A 22,078-nucleotide genomic window follows, 5' to 3' on the forward strand; every position below is an offset into this window, starting at 1 on the left:
TATCTCACGCTTAGCACACTGCCTGGCACATAGTAAGAACTTGATAAATGTTTATGGATTGATTGATCAATTGATTGATTGATTCTAACTCAGCATCCCAGAACCTCCAAGTTAGAAAGGATCTCAGTCCCAGGGCCCTCTAGTCCACCCTGTACCTAAGTAAGAATCCCCTCTACAACAAATCCAGAAAGAGGCCATATAGGAGACCATCTCTCAAGAGAGGAGGATCTGATACCTCCCAAGGCAACTACCCCACTTTGGGATAGCTTTTCCCTGCATTAAACCTAAATCTGCAACTTCTACCCCCTGTTTTGAGTTCAGCTCTTAGGAGCCAAAAAAGAATAAGCCTAATCAATTCTTCTTTATTGACCTTCAAACGCTTGAAGACAGGTGTCGTGGGCCACGATTCCCTGAAAGAGTAAGTCAGGGTGGTACAATGGAAAGAGCCCCAGGTGAGAGTTCACTCACCTGTACCTATGTGATACTGGGCAAGCCATTTAAACTTTGCTGGGCCTCGGTTTTCTTATCAGTGAAATGAGAGGATTGGACTGGATAGCACTTTAAGGTTTACAAATTTTATCTCACTTATTCTCACAACAACCCTGAAGTAGGTGCTATGATTGTCCCCATTTCACATTTGAGGAAACTGAGGCAGAGGCTAGCATGACTTGCCCAAGTGCCGCATAACTAGTTGTGTCTGCCACCATATGGGAACTCAGGTCTTTCCCACTCTAGATCCAGTGCTCTTCCCACTGGGCCACATAGAGCTCTCCAGACGACCTCTCAGGTCCTTTCCCGTGCCTGATCTGTGGGCTTATGACCGAGATTCAAAGCCCAACTCTGTTAATACCTGATCCCCTCTGGACTCTCCCCAGCCAGTCCTCCTTGGAGAACTAAGATTCAAAGCTCATTTTAAAAGTGGTCAAATTCTTCTCTCTGTGATTAGAGGAAAAGGGAGTGTTTAAGTTCAGAATTTTTAAAATTAAACCGAAGACAGAAAGTCGTCCATTTCTGAGCTCTCTGGGTGTTATCCTGCCTGTGGAAGTCTAGGGAGGGTTGCTGCTATCTGGAGGCAGCCTCCTTCCCTCCGCCTTCTGCCCTACCCTGCTCTTCCCTTTGCTTGACAGGGGGTGGGGAGTGTCAGGCTTCCTGTGCTGGCCACCTCTTGTTTGGCTTCACCTGGGAAGCCCCACAAGTGGCCCCTCTGGAGTACCATGAATACAGACACTTGACCCCTGGCCGCAGCAATTAGTTTAAGCTGGGGTTTGTGTACCACTTCACAAGCTTTAATCCTGGCTGGGCAGCTCTGAGAGCAGTGGGCCGAGAGCCTTTCAACGCATTTGGGGTCGCCTCAGATGCTCTCAATGGCCTGGCGGGGGGCATTGTGTGGCCAGAAAGGCCTGGCGGGGGGGGGGGGCGGGGGGGGGGAAGGCGCCCTCTCTTTCAGGGGAGACAGAGCAGCTTTAGACCTGGGGCCCTGGTGGTTTGCATATCAATATGGCCCTAGCTGAATGGGGCCACTGAGCTGAGAAATAGGATCACTATCAGCCTGTCCAGCTTTTCAGAGGTACTTGGGAAACTTTAAAGCCCCCATGTCAGCCAGAGCAAGGCGATCAAGCTGGGAAGGAGGGAGGGGAGAAGAGAGGGAGACTCGAAGGCATTCACCGGCCAGACAAGGGAGGGCGCAGGCAGACAGGCGGGCGGGCATTCTGACCAAGCCAACCACAGCTCGGTTTCCAGTTGCTCTGACAGCCCCCCAGGAGGGCCTCAGAGCCATTCTGGGTGGCAGTACTGACCCTTCTCTAACCAGCAGCATGATAGGGTACTGGGGGCACCTTTCTCATGCAGCAAGAGTAGGCTGGGGCCCTGGTTCATAGGGAGAGAATGGAGTTGGGGAGGTGTGAATAAGAAAGGGTGGAAATAGGGAGAGGTATCCACTCCACATTTGAGGTTTCATTGGCCCTTGCCTGGAGAGGAGGGCACTGGATCACAGAATTTGAGAATTGAAAAAAGACTTCGGCAACTGTTGGGTTCTTAACTTGGGGTCCACAGGTTCCTTGGGGGTCCATGGATAGATTTCAGGGGGTCTGTGAAATTGAATGGGAAAAAAAATCACCTCTTTATTTTCATTTACATTTGGTTTCTTTTGTAAACCTGTCTTTTATTTTATGCATTTAAAAAGGAGTCCATATTCTGAGGAGTTCATAGTCTGCTAGACTATCAAAGGGGCCCATGACAAGGTCTTAAAAGGTTAAAAAAAAAAACTGATCTAACCCAACTTATCCCCCAATAGTAATCCCTGTTGTAATATAAAGTCTTAGTGGGGACAGGTGTAGTGCCAGACTTGCAGATCTAGCCCAGTTACAGAGCCCCCCTGTGCTAAGCACAGGTTTCCCTCTGAGTCTTCCTCAGGTGAACTCACACAGTACTCTCTTTCTGGAGTCCCAGTTCCCAAGATCCCAGACTAGAGTCCTCTGGTTACTGAGGCTGGTCGGGCTCTCCAGGTTCAGCCCTAGCTCAGGCAGACTAGCCCACATGCCCTCAAGTCTCCAAAATTCCCTCCCCTGGTTTCATTTCTGCTGGTTTCCAGCACTTAGAACATTTTCTGACACATAGCAGGAACTTAATAAATGTTGGTTGACTTGATCTCCATACTGCATACTCCCTGCCTCTTTTTTTAGAGCTTCCTACCACCTCTGCCTAGCTCAGCTTCCCCTTTCACACCACATCACCCCCCTAAAACGCCCCCCCTTCCCCATTAGTATCCTGGACCCAGCTTCCCAGCAACAAAAGAGCTCCGGCAAACCTCAATCTTTGCATAAGGTGGCTCCTGTCTCTACTACAAAGGATGCCCTGGACAAATCCTGGGGAGAGCTATTTGTCTTAAGGACCTATAAAGAACAAAGAGCTTCCCTGTGACAAATGAGGCTGAATTCCTCTTCCTTGGGTAATGGGGATACTTGTCCATGTTTGGCCCTTGGTATTATTCCCGATCCTCCACTAAAAATCCTCTTCTGGTCCCTCAATGAGACATGGTGGAGGATCCCCCAACTCTCCAAGAGGGTGCTGATAGGGTACTGCCAGATCCCAACAGCCACCAACAGGCTAGTAATGCACTGACTATGTCTGTTGTCAAGCCAAGGTTGGAGATGCTCATCCCCAAAAGGCTGAATGGACCGGTCATTTTGTCTGCAGCAGATCGGGAAGAACTGCTTATTAAGGCATGGAGGCTGTGAGCTGAGTTGGAGGGAGGGTTCATATGGATGAAAGTATGGATCTTTTCAATACTTTTTGAAGGACCCAAGGATGGGGATGGAGAATGGTCACTAGTTACTTAGAACCTATGTGATAATAACAATAATAAGTAGGGTGGAACTGAGAATGTGAGCCATGATGTTATATGGAAACTGAATGATGATAATTATGGTAATTATCATAACTTAAAGGTTTTCAAAGCACTTTATAAGTATTACCTCATATGATTTTCACAATAAGCCTGGGGGGGGGTAGGTGCTATTATTTTCCCCATTTTATAGATAAAGAAACTGAGGCAGGCAGAAGTTAAACGATTTGCCCATTGTCACATAGGTAGCAAATGTCTGAGGCTGGATTTGAACTCAGGTCTCCCAAATTCTAGGTCCAGCACTTTATACACTATGCCACCTCCTTACACATAAGAGATGGTACACTCAGAGAGCAGAACAAGAGATATACTCTTTGGACATGACCAATAGGGGAATTGGTTTTTCTTGACAATGCATATTTATTACAAGAACTTTTTCCCAATGGAAGAGAGGGGTGGGAGGGAGAAAAAAAATAATTTTTCTTCATTGAAAAAAAATTGAATTACTAAAAACTTCTATGAGAAGAGACCAGGGTCCTGACTGGCTTAATGTTTGACTGTAAAAATTGTAGGCAAAGTCAACTTCAGGACAGTTCTATGGATCTTGCCCCTTGCCCCCTCACCTCCACTTGGATGCTGCATAGGCATTTCAAACTCAACAACTCTAAAACACGACTCTTTATCTGCCCTTCACACCTGCGCCTTTTCCGACTTATCCTATTTCTTGTGAGGGTCCTGCCATTTTTCCATCCAGGTTCATAACTTCAAAGTTATCTTGGACTCTCTCCTCTCCTTCATCTTTCATATTGAGTCAGGTGTCAAATTCTATCCCTTATCTTCATAATATCTCTTTCAACAGTCCCCTTCTCTCTACTTAGATGCCATCATCTCTTGTCTATATGTTATATATTAATATCTAATATATATTATAGCTATATCTATAGCTACTATAGCCTAACTGAACTCCCTTGTCTCATCTGTCCTCCACACAACTATCAATCGAATACTGCTTTCTGGTCATGCCACAACCTTGACATCACAGCTTCAGTAGAACCTTATTACATTTAGAACATAATGCAAACTTCTGAAACCAGCACTTAAGCAACCCAGGCATGGACCACACCAAGTCCACAGGGGCCCTGCCTGCCCACAACTGCACCTAGCTTTATGGCTCATTTGTGTGCACCTTAGTATAGGAGGGTCACCCAAGGTGTCAGACCTGGAATGGTTTGGATCTTGAAAGAAATAGCTCAGCCTCTGTTTCCTGCTACTACGTTTGCACTCTGGCTAGAAGTCTAGTTGGTCATACTGCTGAGCCCAATCCCCTTCATCTTTACCACTCTCCATTTTATGCCCAAGCCTAAAGTCCTGCTGAGCACACTGCAGAGAATAGAAACTCTTTTGGCACTGCATTTCCTATAGGGAAGGCTGAACAACTGGGGCTCGTGGATCTCAGGGAGGGCTTCTTGAAGGAGGCGATTTTGAAGTGATAGAGGGAGGAGCAACAGAAAAGAGGGAATGAGAACTTATCTGTGTTGGAAACTCAGTGTTATGGGTAGAGAATTTCTGATAGAGAAAGGATTCCCAGCCTGGGGTATGAGTACCACTGGGGGTATGAGAAGCTTGTCAAGGGAATACAGGCATATTTGGCCATTTCAACAGCTTATTGACATTAATCTCTTTATTATATTCCTCACGTGCATATGCATGTGAAACTCTAGAATGTATTTCCTTTCATAAGAGGACAGGAAGGTTTGCTGAGAGCTAAAGAGTACAAATGGAAACAGATTGGGAGCCTCTGAGACAGAGGGTCTTATACTGTAGGGTGGGGCTGAGAATACGAGCCTGGGTGTTATATGGGAACTGAGATGTGAGGTTCCAGGGGATGTGGGGAGAATGAGGACACTAATTAGCAGAAGCCCTTAAATCACAAGATTAGAAGTTATGGAAAGAACCCTGGAGATCAAAGGATCTGAACAGAGTTTTCAAAAGGAGGAAAAATAAAGCTATCAACAACCATATGAAAGAATGCTCCAAATCACTAATCATAAGAGAAATTCAAATTAAAATGTCTCTGAGGTTTTACCTCACATCCATCAGATTGGCAAAGATGATAGAAGACAAAAATGTTCACATTCAAGAATCTGTAAGAAGACAGGCACACTAATACTCTGCTAGAGGAGCATTCCATTCTGAAAACAATTTGGAATTTTACTTTAAAAGTCACTAAACTATACAAACCTTTTTGGAGCAATATGCCTACTAGACTTATGGCCCAAAGAGGTAAAAGATGGAGGGGAAAGACCCATCTAGACAAATATTTATAGCAGTATTTTTTGCAATGACAAAGAACTGAAAAGAAAATGGGTGTCCATCAATGGGAGAATGAGTGAACAAATTGTGATGTGTGAATGTTAAGGAATATTATCATGACAAAAGAAATTATGACTGAAGAATTTGGAGAAATTTGGGGAGACTTGTATAAAATCATTCATAATAAAGGAAGCAGAACCAGGGGAATAATTTAAATCATAACCACGACAACGTTAAGAAAAACAGCATTGACTTTAAAAGACTGATGGCGAAGGGAGCCTTCTGGAAGAGATGGAGTGGATTTGAGCTTTGGAATGAGGCACATGTTTTCAGACATAGTTAATGCATTGATTTCTTTTCTTCATACTAGTTACAAGGGAGAGTTCTATTTGGTGGGGGAGTCAGTGGGTACTTACAGTGATGAAAAAAAGAAAAGAGTATCAGTAAAACATTTTAAAATTCAAATAGAAAAAAAAGAACTAAACTGAAAGTCAGACCTACATAGAACAGCTCTTTGCATACAGTAGTTGTTTAATGTTTGTTGAATTGAATAGAAATGGATTCTACATACACTTAAAGGAGACTTTCTCCTTGTAATAGAATGTATACTAGAATTGGAGTTAGAACATGTAAGAACTGAATCCTCAAATCACCACCCCAATGTCTTTCAGCCCTACTTTAGCTCAGTTTGGCACAGAGAATATAGCTCAAGCCAGGTCATAGTACTCCACCAGGTCTCCCCCACTGGTCAATGAAGTCTCCCTGGTTCACATTTCCAGGAAATTCCATCGTGTTCCCTTTCTCCAGGCATGGGCCCATTTTCCCTTGCCCCTTGAAGATCCCTTACAGGTAATCAGGCTTCCATCCTCCAATAGCCTTAGAGAAGCTATCCATTCAGGGGTTTTTCTGACCCAAGTGTTTTGGCTTAAGTTTCCTGAATTTGGGACTAGGCATCATTGATATTTGGGAGCAACTAAATGGCATAGTAAGTAGAATGCCAGGCCTAGCGTCAGGAAGACTCATCTTCCTGAGTTCAAATCTCGCCTCAGACACTTACTAGCTGTGTGACCCTGGGTCAGTCATTTAACCCTGTTTACCTCAGTTGCCTCATCTGCAAAATGAGCTGGAGAAAGAAATGGCAAACCACTTTAGTCAGTATCTTTGCCAAGAAAATGGAGCTACAAAGAGTAAGACATGACTAAAATGACTGAACAACAACAAATTGTTGAGAGAAAGCAAGGGACAATGGGGGAGAAGAGTTTGGGAAAAACATTCATCTCTGAGAAGTAAAAATACTTGAAAAATTTCTAGAATCTCACTGGCAAGAGAGCATTAAAGAAGTAAGAAGAGATAGAAGTGACTGGCGATTGGACTTTACTTAAGATTGCTGATTTTCAGGCAGAGGCAGGTGAACAGTCAGGCTTCCTCTTCTGAGAAGAGTTGGGACATCTACCATAAATAAATAAAGCTTTGCAATTCAGCCACCAAGGGCCTTAAACAAACATGACCAAGAGGCAATTTGCTGGGACAATTAGCCATGAGAAATACCAACAAGAATAGATGATTGGATATCTCACTTTCAGTATGGTTTGAGAAGAAATTTTATAGTGATCCTTCAGGGAGCATGCTATGTTTGTGTTTCTGCCTCAGCTGCTCATGCACAATGTGCATTTTGTCTCCCTCATAGAGCAGAAGCCTAAAGGGCTAGAAGAATGCTTCTCTACACTCCAGGTTATCAGAGAGAATGAATCTTTCTTGAAAAAAAAATGGCAGAAGGGCTTGAAAGTAGAAACAAAGAAGATAAATGATTTTAACTAGGGAAAAATTCCAACTTGTGCCAGGAAGCTGGAGGGTAGAGGAAAGGGAAGAGGATTAAGCTCGACTCTCTTAGGAGGTAGCAATTTCTCACTCTCCAAGGAAAGACAATGTGAAGCTACTGGTGCCATCAGGAGAAAGGTCACTCAAGAAGAGGCAGAGGAAGAAGAAATGAGTGGTAATGATTGAGGACTCCCATCTTGAGAGGGACAGATGAAGCCATTTGTCAACCTGCCATGAACAATAGAGAGGTCTGCTGTATTCTGGATCATATATCCAGAATATGATGGAGAACCTGAAGAATTATTAAGCCCTATCTGTGACTACTATCCACTCCAGGAAATTCATGAGGTAACAAATGTCACCAGAAGGAACACAAAAAGAATTCCTGAAGAGTGTGAGATCCTGAGCCAGAAAGTGAAGGTCTCAGGGGTACAACTGGTCTTTTAATTACTGTTGCTGTTTAAAAGAGGGATTCAGATGGGAACAGCAGACTTGGGAAGTGAGGAACAGCTGGTTAAGAAGATGGCATCTGAGAATGGAATTTCAGATTTCCACAGCTTAAAATAAAGGAATGAATTGGTTAGTTTTCCTGAACTAATTTCTCTCTCTCTCTCTCTCTCTTATTCTTTGTTGTAAAAGATGACTGAGGGCAGGGAAGAGCTGGGATGGTGAATGGCTACCCTGAGAAATGTACCTGATGTAAAAACAAAATATATCAATTAAAACTTTAAAATAAAATAAAACAATAATGGTAGCTAGGAAAAGAATGCACCTAATGAGGAACTAGGTTCTGATCAGACTGATTGCTGAAACAGGAACAATGGGAACCTTTGGACCAAGTGGCCATTCCATTATACTGTGACAGAGGAAAGCAGGTTCTTTCTGATTTTCGGAGAGCAGATTTCAGAGGGTTCAGAGAGAGAGGATAGCTAGAATCCAATAACCTCATGCTCTGGGGTTGGGGCAGGGTGGGGGTAGGAAATCAACCCAAGAAGGATGGGATCACTCGACTTCATCAGGAACAGGTCATGCCAGACTAATCTCATTTCCTTTTTTGACAGGGTCACTAGACTGGGAGATCAGGGGAATGCTTTAGCTATAGCATACTAAGATTTCAGTGAGGCATTTGACAAAATCTCTCATGTTATCCTTGTGGATGTGATGCAATGATATGGACTAGATGACGCTACATTTACATTTATTCAGAACTGGTTAAGTAACCAGACCCAAAGAATACAATGGCTTCCTGTTGCTTTTAGGATAAAATACAAACTCCTTCATTTGTTATTTAAGGTCCTCCATAATCTACCTTTCCAGCTCTATTTCCCACTACTCCCCTTCACACAATATCTTCCAGCTAAACTGAACTGCTATCTGGTCCCTAAACTTGACAAACGATCTTCCTCCCTCAGGATATCCACACAGGTCATTTTCCATCCTTGGAATGCACTCCCTCTTCATTTCCATCTTTCAAAATCCTTATTTTCCTTCAAAATTCAGTTCATGTGCTACCCATTTCACATACTCTTCCAAAATCTGGTCTTCCCCAATAAACTATCCTTAAGTCAAATATAACTTTCTTGAGAGTTTTTCTTCTTGTATCCTCAGTATTTAACACAGTGCCTTGCATATAGTAGGTGGATAATAAATGTTCATTAAATTGAATTGACAAAAAAAGTCATTAATTGGTCACTTGCGCCAGCATAGTAGATAGAGAATCGGCTTCAGTACTAGGAAGGCCTGGGTTCACCTTTGATACTTGCCACCTGTGCGATCCTAGGCAAGTCATCTAATATCTCTGAGTCTCAGTTTCCTCATCTATAAAATGAAGGGGTTACACTGGCTAACCTCTGGAGTCTCTCCCAGCTCTAAATCTTTGATCTCTGAAGCATGGGTTGGGGAGGTGGGGTTCCAACAAAAGGTGAGAAATCCTGTCTCCCTTGAGTCAGGAGAGGGCTATCAGGATCTTGAGGGTACCAAAGACCATGCCTTATGAGAACTGGTTGAAGGAGCAAAGATGTTTAGCCTAGAAAAAAGGAGATTTAGAGGGAACATGATAGCTGTCTTCAAGTATTTAAAAGGACTATCCAGCAGATGGGGGATTAGATTTGTTTTTCTTGGCCTCTGAGGGCAAAATTAGAAGCTGCAAGGAGGTTGATGAAAGTAAACTTCCTTAAAAAGAGTTTTCTCAAAGCAGAATAGCTTGCTTTGGGAGACAGTGGATTCTGCTTTAATGAGATCTTCAAGAGGAGGCTGGATGATCCCATCAGGAAAGGGAATTCAGGGATGTCTTGGAATGAATGGCCTCTGAGATCCCTTCCAGCTCAGATTCTGGGACTCTATGAGATGAGGGGCACGCAGAAGATAAAAATTAGGGAGATGAAGGCAGAGAGGAGAGATGATGATTTAATTAGAGGAACTGATGAGGGGCAAGTAATTAAGTTTGGGCTAAGAGGTATGTGGGAGATGAAGCTTGGAGGGAGGGGTGAATGAGGGATGCAGGCTTTGGGTAAGGGATCAGTGTGGTGAATGAGGGGTTAATGAGGGATGAAGGTTTTAGGTAGGTTATCAGTGTGGTGGTTGAGGGCTGGAAATTTGGGGTGGGTTTAGGGTGAGAAGTTAGTGGGAATTGAAAGCTTCAGGGATAAGTTTTAAGGTGAAGAATCAAGGGAGGAAAAGAATTTGGAGGATAACGTTTGTAGTGATAGGTGTGTGTATGAGGGGGGGCAATTTGGAAATTTAGGACAGAGATAGCAGTTGAACCATCATTTGGGTGACATGTCCAGCCAGCAGCTAGGTATCGGGGCTAGAAACTTTCTGGGTAAGCAGAGTATAGAATGAAGTTGTTTGGCTGAAAATCTAATCCCTACCCTTTTGGCTCCTGCCAACAGACCCCCAAATTATTCTCAATAAGGTACAGGCTGCCCAATAATCATGAGATTAAAACTCAGTCCTCCTATCTTCCCACTTTTCCTCCCCTCCTGAAAACATATCCAGGCAATAGAGACAACAAGGGTTTATGTGGAAGAATATTTATCTGACTGTTTTATTTCTTAAATATCTCTCTCTACTCAGTAAGTGTACAATTGCTTGCTCTCTACTAGGAGAGCAGATATAAATTAGAACCATTGTCAAATTTTCCAAAGCCTGGTACTAGGCTCAAGTCCAAGGCCCAGATGGGCGTCTTCTGAGATCTTTCTCTTGTCTTGACTGTGACCCCCACTGCTCTTGGCAGCCCCTGCCCTGGCTTGGGGGCTCCCCATCCCACCCCACTACCATTAGAGAACCCATAATCTGGGTCAGTCCCACCCAAAGTCCTGCCCGGTCATCTGGTAGAACTTGAGGTTGAAGGGCCGATAAAATTCTCGCAGACGCTGGACCACATGCTCCTCGATGTGGGGATGGGGTCGGCCCTTGGACTTGCCCAGGCATCGAGGGCGGCTGCTGCCTTCTGGCTTCTTCAGGCAGGGGAAGCCTTTGGTCTCATTGAAATAGAAGTGTTTGTCCGTCACAACCCTCTTGAGGCCCAAGAAATCCTGCACTCGGCCCATCTCCCCTGCTGGGTCACTCACCAGCCTCTCACCGCTCACAAACAGGAAGTGGGACAGCGGGAAGTACTGCAGCCAGTTGTCCAGGTGCTTAGCGTAGATGCCAATGCGTACAGCACTCCACGCAGTATCCACTAGCCCAGCACTGCCATTTCGGAAGGCCAGTGCCTGGAAGCTCGGAATGGATGGGTTCTTGGACAGCGTCTGAGTATAGTCTGAAATGGCCCGTGTAACAGGGTTTCGTACAACCACGATCAGTTTGGTGTCCTGGGACATGTTGTGTATGCGCCGAGGGGCCTCCTTTGTCACAAAGTAGCTGGGGGTCTTCTCCATGGTGATCTGGCCATCCAGTGTCCGTGGCATCAGGCTTCTGGGGAAACAAGAGGGCAGGGCTCATATGAACAAGTTGTTTTAGAACCTCTCTACCCACCCATGAACTCTAGAGAGCATATGTCCTTCCCCATCCCAGGCTCCCATCTTCCTGAACCTCAGTTATTCTTATCTGTAGAATGAGGGGATTAGGCCAAGTGACTCCCTTTTAGTTCTAATTTTTTTTTTTGGTCCAATGTCAGGCATTATGTCTCCTTCCTTAGATCAGCAGCTCCCTGAGATCAGAGGCCCCCACTAAGAATGAGCACCATGTCTCCTCCCCAGATCAGATGCCACAGAATAATCATGTTGTATAAGTAACAGGAAGGGCAGCTTGGGGGATCCTGAAGATTGGAAGGACAAACCAAGTCCTCCAGTCTGATTCAGAAATTTCCTTTTAGAAGTCTCAGACTAGATTATTTGCTCTGGGACTAATCACAGGGTTGGGATTTGGGCTATTTACTTTTATCCTGTGTAATTCATCTGGGTGAGATCTAGACATTAGTTTTCTGGGCCCATTCATGTGAGACTTTGTCTAGGGAGAGGTCTCACAAACACACAAACACATATATACATGTGGGCATGTGTGTATATATACATGCATACATATACATACATATATATGTATTTGCATTTTATTTTCCCCCATCTTTTCATATTTTTTAAACAACACTGTCATTCCCCAATAACTGACCCATCCTTTCAATTGGAGAACTCTCCTTTATAACAAAGTAGTTCAGCAAAACAAACCAACAGATTAGATACATCTGAGCACACATCATCCTGTACCTGCTGCCCCCCACTTCTTTAAATGGACAAGAGAGCTATCATTTCAACATCAATAACCTTCCCATAACCTTACTGACCCCTTAGGCCTGCCACCACAAGACAGGCATCCTGGCTACATTCCATTGAACTGGTAGCCTATAAAAGGCAGTATAAAGCACATTAGATTTGAAATCTGAGAGACCTAAATTCAAATCCTGACCCTTCGACTTACAACCTAGAATTCCTCATCTCTTTGGGGCCTCATCCTTAGGGGGTGGGATATCAAAGCTGCTCTCCACCTTGTCTTCTAGGTAGAAGAGAGGGGACCCATTGCCTTTGTGTGCCCTCTTCCATGCTGGGCCAGGACAGAGGTGTTAAGGGCAGTGTGAAGGGTTTATTTCCCTTATAACCCTGTGATTAGAGTCCCCATCATAGTGACTGATGGAATTGTTAGGGATTTACTACACAGATCACTAATTGGAACAGTAATAGCTGCAGTTATCACGACTGTTCTTCACGTGGAACACCCATGCTAAGACACAGTTATTCTGCCTAAAACACTTTCATCTCATGGTTTACCAGATCAAAAATTTTGCCAGGTCCCCCAATGTCCAAAGTAGGAAAGCAACCCTTCCCAGCCTGGCATTCTAGGCTCCCCACAACCTCCCTCCCCTCCCATCCAACTTACTCCTAAATTGCTAACTCTAGACCAACTCTGGACACAGATGGAGCCCTAGCCACCATCACAACTGACTCCCATCCAGGCCAAACGCTAATTCCTAGCCCCTAACCAGGATTGCCCAGGAGCACAAACCAGCTCAGGAACTTTCTTCCATCCCTCCCAGAAGATAATCTATGGTAGAGGCAGACAGAGATCTACAGAAATCCCAGGGGTCAAAGTACCCAAATGAGACCCAGTTAAGGTATCTGGGCCCCTGGGACCAGAAAATACCCAATGAACATGACTGTATGGCTACCCCTCCCTTTCAATTATACCTTCATTCTCTGAAATACTTTTTGGAGCACACTGCAATCACTGCACACATCCAGTTTTAGGTGCAAATATGGGGAAGAATAGGAATGTGGGGGGATGCATCACCAAGCTCTGCCCCTTAGCCAGGAAACATGGGTTCAAATTCCTGCCCAGATACTTACTATCTATGTCACCACCACCACCCCCAGACAACTAGCTTAATCTCTCTGGGCCTCAATTTCATATATAAAATGAGAGGGTTGGCCTAAATGATCTCTGGAGGTTCCTTATGACTCTAAACCCTAAAATCCAGGCCCCAGATTGAACCCTGCCCCTGGCCCCCACCTGACCTCTAGCCTCAGTCATAGACTTAACCCCTCACCCCATCTGAAGAGCAAGCTTGCCTAGCCATCTTACAAATGCCCACCATTGATCCTATGATGAACAGAGCAGAAAATGTAGCTACTGCTGCCCGTTCCCACTCCCAGGGACACAGCTCAGAGCCCATGGCCCAGTGATCAGTGGGGTAGAGGGTCAGGACCGTCCATCCATCTAGTCATTCATTTCTCTGACAAGCATTTATAGAGCCTAATACTGTGGGGGAGACAAGAGAAGTATTGGGCTGAGCTCAGGGTCTGGCTGGGGAGACAAAACACACAGGAAACAATTACCGAGCCAACGCTAAGAGGTTAGGCTGCAGGAGGCACTCAGTAAATGTTTGCAGAATTTGTTGAATTGAATTATCTGGGCCAGGCTTGGAATGGAGGCAGGGGTAGAAGTGCAGAAAGAGCTGTTTCCCGACTGCTTTGGGGACCTAGCTCATTGAGCATCAAGGAGTGGATGTATAAACTTTGGAATGGACTCTGGCCCCTCCTGTTTCCTGCCTTGGGTCTTGTTTCCTTACAGCGTGACTGCCCCTCAGACAATGAAGCTGCCCCTCTGGGGGGCCAGAAGCTCTTGTGAAAAGCTCCTATAAACCACAGGACACCCTCCCCCCAAACAAGCTGGTTTGGGGACTGGTCCGTTTTGGGCTGTGTCCAATGCTATATCTGCCGGGAACACTTTCTCTCCTCATATTCTCTTCCCTGTCTCTTCCCTTGTTCTTACCCCAAAACTCCTGGTGTAACCCTAGGGAGACATAATTTCTCACCTCCTTTTGGGGAAAAAAAAAACAACAACCAAAAACATGCTTCAGCGATCAAAGATTTATAGCCAGAAGACTTGGGGGAGGGAGGGCAGAGGTAAAAGACCAAACATCATTTCATAGATTTAGAGTTGGATATAGAGAGGGCATATAATCCAATCCCTGCATTTTACAAATGAAGAAAAAAAGACTCGGAGAGGTTAAACAACATACACAGATGGCAGTCAGGATTTGAACCTGGTCCTCAGGCTCCAAATCCAGCATTCTTTCCCACTCTGTTATGATGATGGGGATTCTCCATCCAGAACTTGCTTAATGAGTGTTTGTTGACTTATTCTCAAGATGTTCCTGCTGGATCTCCGCCTAGGCTGCAGAAGAGGGAAGAGGGTCGTTCCCCCCAACTTCCAAAGACCTAAGAGACAGATGGAGCCTCCAAGTCTCCAGGGCAAAAACATCTGTTCCCTCCTGAAGGAGTGTGGGGCCAGAACAAAACCTGAGTCTGTCCTAGATCACAGCCAGGAGACAAGAGAACCAGGGCCTGGCTCCTTCCGGGCTTCAGAGATGAAGAAAGAAGCCATTCCGGCTCCCTGCTTTCTGTACTTTATTGGATACATATTCGTCCCACCATTCAAGGGTCTATGCCTGGTCCTTAGTTCAGCTACAATGAGAAAAGGGAGACAGAGAAAGAACAGCCTGAGACCCAGCCCCTGGTAGAGCTTACAGGATTAACACAATGAATGGTCAAGCAACAGGGCTGGAGAAGGCACCCCTTCTTGGGATATAACCTAAGCCAGGGTTTGGGGAGATGGCTAAGTAAATGGTCCAATGTCATTTTCACAGATTTAGTCATTGGACAGAATCCCAGAAGTCATCTATCCCAACGCTGTCATTTTACATATAAGGAAAATGAGGCCAGAGATGGCAACTTGCCTATGATCATACAGGATACAGCTAGTCCAGTGACCTCATTTTTCAAATGAACCAACTGAGGCCCACAGAGGTTATCAAAAGTCATAAAATGAACTAGCGGGGGAACTAAAGACCAGGTGTCGTGACTTCCACCCCACAACTATTCTTTCTACTGCAAGTGTGTCCTAGGCCCTTCTGGCAGTCTGGTGAAACCTTTGGACCCCTTTTCAGCACAGATTTGTTTTTTTTTTTTTTAATGCACAAAATAAAGGGCAAAAGAAATCAATCGAAATACAGTTATCTAAAAAAAAATAAAGTTCTGAGGCCCCGGGCTAAGAACTCTTGGACTTAAGCATGCCAATTCCCTAGGATCATAACATTTAGAACTGGAAAAGCCCCCATTTTCCAAATGAGAAAACAAAAGCCTAGAGGGATGGGTGACAGGTCCAAGGTGATTCAGGTAGCAAAGAGCAGAGATCTGGGATTAGAAACCAGCTATCATGTGACTCCCAAATCCAGTCCTCTGATCAGTGCTCCCTGCCAGGGGTTAAAGATAGCAGGTTAGCAAGATTTCCTTGGCAGCTGAAGACTTAACTCTCACTCCCTTCTCCCCCAATTTAGACCTACACTAACTTTCTCCTTTCCTTCCCTTTTTCTCCTCCAACTACTCAGCCCTTTAAAATGAGAAAGCTTGAGCTGGGGAAAGCAATTTCTCTTCTACTCTGGCCTTGCACTTAACCCACACCAAGCACACTCTTGGCACAGCCCTACCTGCAAGTGGGAGGAACCTGGGATGACCAGTTTGGGATAAGTGGGGTGTTGGAGAAATCTCTGAGGTTCAACAGGGATTTCCAATCCCCCTCAACAAGGTAGGGAGATCAGAAAAGATATAAAGGAGGAAGGAAAACAGACATGAGATAGCCTTTAAGGATTATTTCTCACTGTCCTTACCAGATTTATAGAATCCTAAGATTTAAGAGCTAATGGCATCTCAAGAGAGAATCTGACCTGGACACCTTGCTTTACAGTTGAGGGAACAGGCCCAGACAAGCAGTCTACTATTTCATGTCCTTGTTAACTTCTTTGGGTCTCAGTTTCCCCATCTGTAAAACTAGGCGGTTGTACTAACAACAGACCTTTAAGGATCCTTCTAGTCCTAAATCCTAGGACTGTACACAAGATAAGAAATAGCAGAATCAGGACTGGAACTCAGGACCTCTGACTTGAGAGCCAGTGTTACTTTCATTAGACCACAAGTCTTCTCCCTGGCCAAACATGGTCAGAGCTCCGGGTTCATTCTGGTGACTTCTGAGAACTCTGACCTAAAGCCTCTGACAAACATGCATCTGTACTATCAGGACCCCAGAGGGGCTGCTTCCAATCTGTAGATAGCTCCTGGGTCTTCCTGGGACACACTGAATAAGTCCTGAGGTTTGGAACGGCCCATACAGGATCCGCCCCTGTTTGTGGTCCCAGCTAGCCCAATGTGATACCCCCATCAGCTGGAACCCATCTCATCCTCTCATTGACAGGAGGCTAGGAGACTTAGAGGTTTCCCTTGGCTATCCTCCCTGAACTACTCAACCAAAGCTGTCCTGGGCTTTTTCTGGTTCTCCCCCTACACAGAGGCCCCCACCATCCTCTGTAATTACTCCACTGTACATTTTCATTAACTCATACCTTGCCCTAAATTACTGCCATTAATTATTGATACCCCTCCTCCTTCCCATAAGGGACAGCTTCCTGGACTCCTCCACTCAACTGACAAGACTCCCTTTAATTACGATCACACTAATTCTCATTAACCTTTGCCAGGTGGCTCCAGAACACGAGCAGATCTGGTGCCTAGTAGAATTTAGAGTGGATGCACCCAACCGGTCCAAGGGATTCTTCTGATACAGTTGTCATTTCCTCACCTAAGATTCTATGGTGTTTCCTGCAACCACATCCCCAGGACCACAAAGAACTCATCTTAAAAAAAATTTTTATATTAAAAAGTTTTTTTTAATTTTAAAAAAGAATTTATCTTGGGGAAAGATGCTACCTAACAGCCTTTATGGTTAAAGGTCCCAGCCCTTACCCATCTGGGGCTCAGTGTTTGAAGCCAATGGCTCCCTAATGACCAAGTCATACTGTAGCAAGATAGAAGGCAGCAGGATGTGGTGAAAAGAATCCTGAACTTGCAGGCCAGAGACCAGGGTTCAAATCCCAGCTAAGGTATTTACTAGCCTAGCTCCCCATATTCAGAGGGAGAAATAACATTAACGCTACTTCTATTTCAGGGTCGTTGTGAGGAAAGTACTTTGAAAATGACAAAGTACTAAATCAGTGTGAGGTTTTTATTTATTATACGGTGGTGCTGGTGATGGGGCAATTGATATTTGAGTTATAAGGTGGCAGCCCCATTGAGTGATGGGGTTTGGGGGGAGCTAGGGTAATGGGTGATGGGGTGATGTCAGATGTCCAAATAACAAGGTGATGACATTGGGTTCCAGGGTGATGGGATCACCCTGGGAACCAGGCAGGCACTCTCTTAACAATTCTCAAAATGCCTCTGAGTCTGCCTCCTTTATTGACTCAGGCATGGCGGGGGAATGGAAGGAGAAAGGGGGGAAGGAGTTAACGAGCTCAGACTCCCAGACCCTCTAATTGCCATCCCTGTAGATGAATTTCCAAAGCCCAGAACAAGCCAGCAAGCAGGGTTTCTGCTCATTCCTGAGAACCCTCGTATTTTATTCCAGGGAAATTTCAGATCTCATTGGCGTCTGCCGTCCTGGAAGCATGCAGCATTGCCCCTCTCCTTGGGCCAAACAAGTCTAACGGGGAGGGCACACGCTCCAATCTCTGCCTTTCTGATCTGGGTTGGCAGTTGAGTTCTCCCATCAACCCCACCCCGGGAACAATTGCAGCCTGTGAAACCCATCACCCAGAACTAAGAACCCAGAACCTCATAAATTCCACCCATTGATCCCACTTCTCCCCTCTGGGAGCAACCTTAATCCTTCAGCCCCACAGAGAGACCTTCAGATGTTGGAAGACAGCTGTTGCATACCTTCTAAGCTTCCTCTCCTCTTAGCTAAAAAACACCCTTAACGCCTTCAAGTGATCTCGTCCTTTGGTGTGATTTTTAGAGTCCTCCCTCATCACCCTGGTTGTGTTCTCCTAGACAATTCCTTCCACCTGTTGATTTCTCTCTAAAATAGAACTCTCAGAACTGTACACAATACTCTAGGTATGGTCTTTCTCAGTTAGAGGATGTCCCTTCTCTCATCCTGGACATTTACACACACACACACACACACACACACACACACAAACACACACAGCTAAGATTAAAATACCCAGAAGCCATATGACCCTTTTGGTTCATGTTGGGAATGTGATCATTGAAGGCCTCTTAGGTCTTCACATAAGTTATGGTACTGGTGTGGTGAGTTGGTTGTCGACATCTCAGAAAGTGCTTTCACAATGAATTCTCAATATATCATCGTGGGTTGGAGCTTAGTAACTGTGCCTTAGAACTGAGGCAGCTGATGAGGGAAGTCCCTCCAGCTTCCCCTCTGGCAGTTCCTGGCAGAAGGCTTGTTCAGTGGGTGTGATAAGTAGATGATAAGACTGGCATGCCCTCCTAGGCTATCTCCATTCAGCTAAATGGCGGGGAGAGCCAAGAGCCCCCCAGCAGACACACACACTATCACCCACCCCCACCAAATGAATCATAGGATATCTAGATTGCAAGCTGGAAGGGAATTTAAATCACTATATCCAATCCCCTCACTTTACAGAGGAGGAAACTGAGGCTGAGACCTTCTCTGGGTTACATAATAAAAAGCAGGCTGATATTTGAAGCCCAGTTCTCAAGATTTTGAAACTAGTGTTCTTTCCACTGTTAAAACATTGCATTAGGCTCCTTGGTAATGAAAAACTAAAAGTGGGGGTAGGCAATTAGGTAATTAGGGGGAGGGGAAGGGAAAAGAAGAAATGAGGGATTCCACAGTGATAAGCACACTCCCCCCTGCCCTGGGGAAGGACAGGTGCAGCCTCATGGTGTCTGCCATTTGAAATCCTGTCATAGCTCACCTGCCCTCCCACTCAGTGTCTGAGTCAGACACAGGTCCCCAGGGGGCCTGTGACAGGTGTCCTGCCTGTGCTGTGACTTCATCAGCACCAATAGGCAGACTATAGTCTCCTGTTAGCCCCCTCCCTTTTCCCCTTCAATTATTCAAAGCAGAGGAGACTCAGAGTTCTCCCTGAACAACAGCCTCTGACCAAGGAACATGGTGTACAGTGAGATGAGCGCTGGAATTGGAGTCAGAGAACCCAGATCCAAATCCTGCTTCTACTATTGTGTGACCTTAGGCAAGTCACTTAATCACTTAAGGCCTCAGATTCTTTGTCTGTAAAATGAGGGGATTGAAAGTAGATAACCCCCAAGGATCTTTCCAGATCTAAATCTACATATGGTCTTTGGACTTTGGTCACCCACAGCTGACCAGTGAAAGAGAACAGAAAGATTCATTCCCCAGACACCTCCCTCCTTGTCTCTACTGCAAAATGAAAGAGCAAGTCACTGGGCTAACCCATACCCACCACTGCACATATATACTCCTCGGAATGTGTAAGAGCAGCTGCCTTCCCAGGCTTAGTCATCAGGGGACTAGACAAGAGGCTAGAACCTCCAAAGGCTCATCCTTCCCTGAGAGATAGGAGGGATCACTTCAGAGACACAGTTGCTAGGAGACTGGAGACAACCCAGCCCTTTAATTTTGCAGACAAGAGTCTAGCCATCTGAACCCATGTCCAAGGTGATAAATTACTTTCCCTTTACTGCCCCTGAATTTCTGAGCTGCAGAGAATAAGTACATCTGGAAGTCAGGGAGAAACATTTAGGTCCACCCTTCCATACACACACATCCATGTTAAACGAGGAGGCCTGTGAGCCCCAACCCATTACTATTACAAAGTAGGGGGGGAGGGACCACTCCTGAGGATGTGTCTCAGAAAGACCCTCTAAAATGGGACTGGGGTCATCTGGCCATGGGGAGGACAAATCATCCAACACACCTTTCTTGAGTTCTTCTCAGATCCAGCACTGACTAGGAAACCATTCGAGACAGTTAGTCGACAAGTATTTATTAAGCATTTACTATGGGCTCTAAAGCCTGGACTAGTATTTTAACCTGACACCCTCAGTTTCCCCACCTACAAAAATGGGCAGGTTGCAGAAGATGGTCTCTCAGGTCTCTTGCAGTTCTAAAATCCTTAAATCCCCTCTGTTCTTCTTTGGGGGGGCCAGGGGAAAGAGTGGGAGTGAGATTGGCAGCTTCAGGGCTTCTAGCATAGGAAATTTCCCAAGTTGCGCTCTGAGCACTGGAGATGTCCATAACTGAGACCCCCAATAGCTCTTTCCAGCCCAGCACCCACCCTGCCCAGAGAGAGCAGAGGACTTCAGCTGTTAAGTTCACACAACAGGGTAACCATGGGCAGCCCTGCCAGGAACCAGTATGTGATAACTGTTGAAAAAATGCCCTATTTTGAGCAAGAGACCTCAATCCTAATCCTCTCTCTGCAACTATGTTACTGTGTATGTAGCCTGGGGGAAATCTATTCCCCAATCTGGATCTCAGTTTCCTTGTCTACATAATAAAGAGTTAGTTTTTTTTTTAATCAAATGAAGAGCAAGAAGACCCACATGCAAAAAATATTTATATCAGCTCTTTTTGTAGTGGCCAAGAGCTGGAAACTAGGGGAGTGTCCATCTGCTGGGGGATGGATGACTGAATAAATGATGGTATATGAACTACTACTACATTGTAAGAAATGACAAAAGGGATGGTTTTGGAGAATTCTAGGAAGACTTACAAGAACCACTGCAGAGAGAAGTGAGCAGAACCAGAACTATCTAAAGGAAAACAACTTGGAAAGATTTCAGAACTCCGACTGATGCTGTGACCAGCCACCACGCCAAAGCACCCATGATGGAGCATGATACCCACCTCCTGACCTGGATAGACTCAAGACGTAGAATGAAATAAACATTTCTGGACACAGCCAACATGAAAATTTGTTTTGCTTGACTATGTATATTTGTGAAAAGATTTTTTTCTTTTTTTTTAATGGGAGGGGAAGGAGAGTGATAAAAATATTGTGGGGAGGAAGAAAAGAAGAGAAGAGAAAGGAAGGTCATTGAAGATTTTTTTTAACGCACAGAGGAGAATGTAAGGAAGGCCAGAGGGAATCACAAACAAGCAGGACAGCTTTGAAAGTTATGCTGAATTTATTATAAACTTAAAAAGAAAAACAAATTGCATATGACGAAGTTTTATGTACAATCCTCTTCTTTTGCTCTCTTCTGTATACAGAAATGCTCTTTTTTTAATGTTTGTTCAGTCCAGAATTTTAAAAAAAATCCAAAGAAGAAAAATGAGGGGGTTGGAGCCAGATGATCTATGAGGTCCCTTCCCAGCTCTGAACTTCTTTGATTCCTTCCCTACCTCCTGGTGCCAGCCTCTAGGGCTGAGCTGTCTAACTGAGCCATTGACATTGTGTTTTCTGTAAACCATCCTCTCACCAAGCTGCAGATGTTGCTACAGATGTTCCCTTATGATCAAGCTCTGGTTCTTCTCAACTCTGGAACTACCATACCCAGTCAGGCCTATAGCCTGTAAACCCAAATGAGGACAGAAGAAAAACTCCCCCAAGTCTGTTCGACCTAATTCCCATCAGATGGAGCTGCTCAGGCTGGCTTTGGCCCAGGTCCAACATCAGGGCTTCCTGAAGAGGGAGGGTGGGGCTCAGCCATAGGCCCAGGCCCAACCCTGCAGGTCTCCATCTAATTGCATCCCTTCTTAGGTTGGCTGGCATGAGCATGCCTCAGGGCACCCAGGTAGCCC

General features: G+C 45.1%; 1 protein-coding gene across 1 annotated transcript in view; it reads right to left on the reverse strand.

The window, feature by feature from the left end:
* Positions 1-10,490: 10,490 nt before the first annotated feature.
* The window catches only part of HS3ST6 (heparan sulfate-glucosamine 3-sulfotransferase 6), a 36,192-nt gene continuing 24,604 nt past the window's right edge, over positions 10,491-22,078 (reverse strand). The window contains exon 2 of the mRNA XM_069062722.1: positions 10,491-11,392. Within this exon, the coding sequence (XP_068918823.1) occupies positions 10,774-11,392 (619 nt within the window). The 3' untranslated portion in view covers positions 10,491-10,773. The remainder of the gene's footprint in view (positions 11,393-22,078) is intronic.

This window comes from Petaurus breviceps, unplaced genomic scaffold (genome assembly GCF_028583685.1).
Source record: "Petaurus breviceps papuanus isolate PSGF00001 unplaced genomic scaffold, PetGlider_PUasm1.0 138, whole genome shotgun sequence".
In the NCBI taxonomy this organism is placed as follows: Eukaryota; Metazoa; Chordata; class Mammalia; order Diprotodontia; family Petauridae; genus Petaurus; species Petaurus breviceps.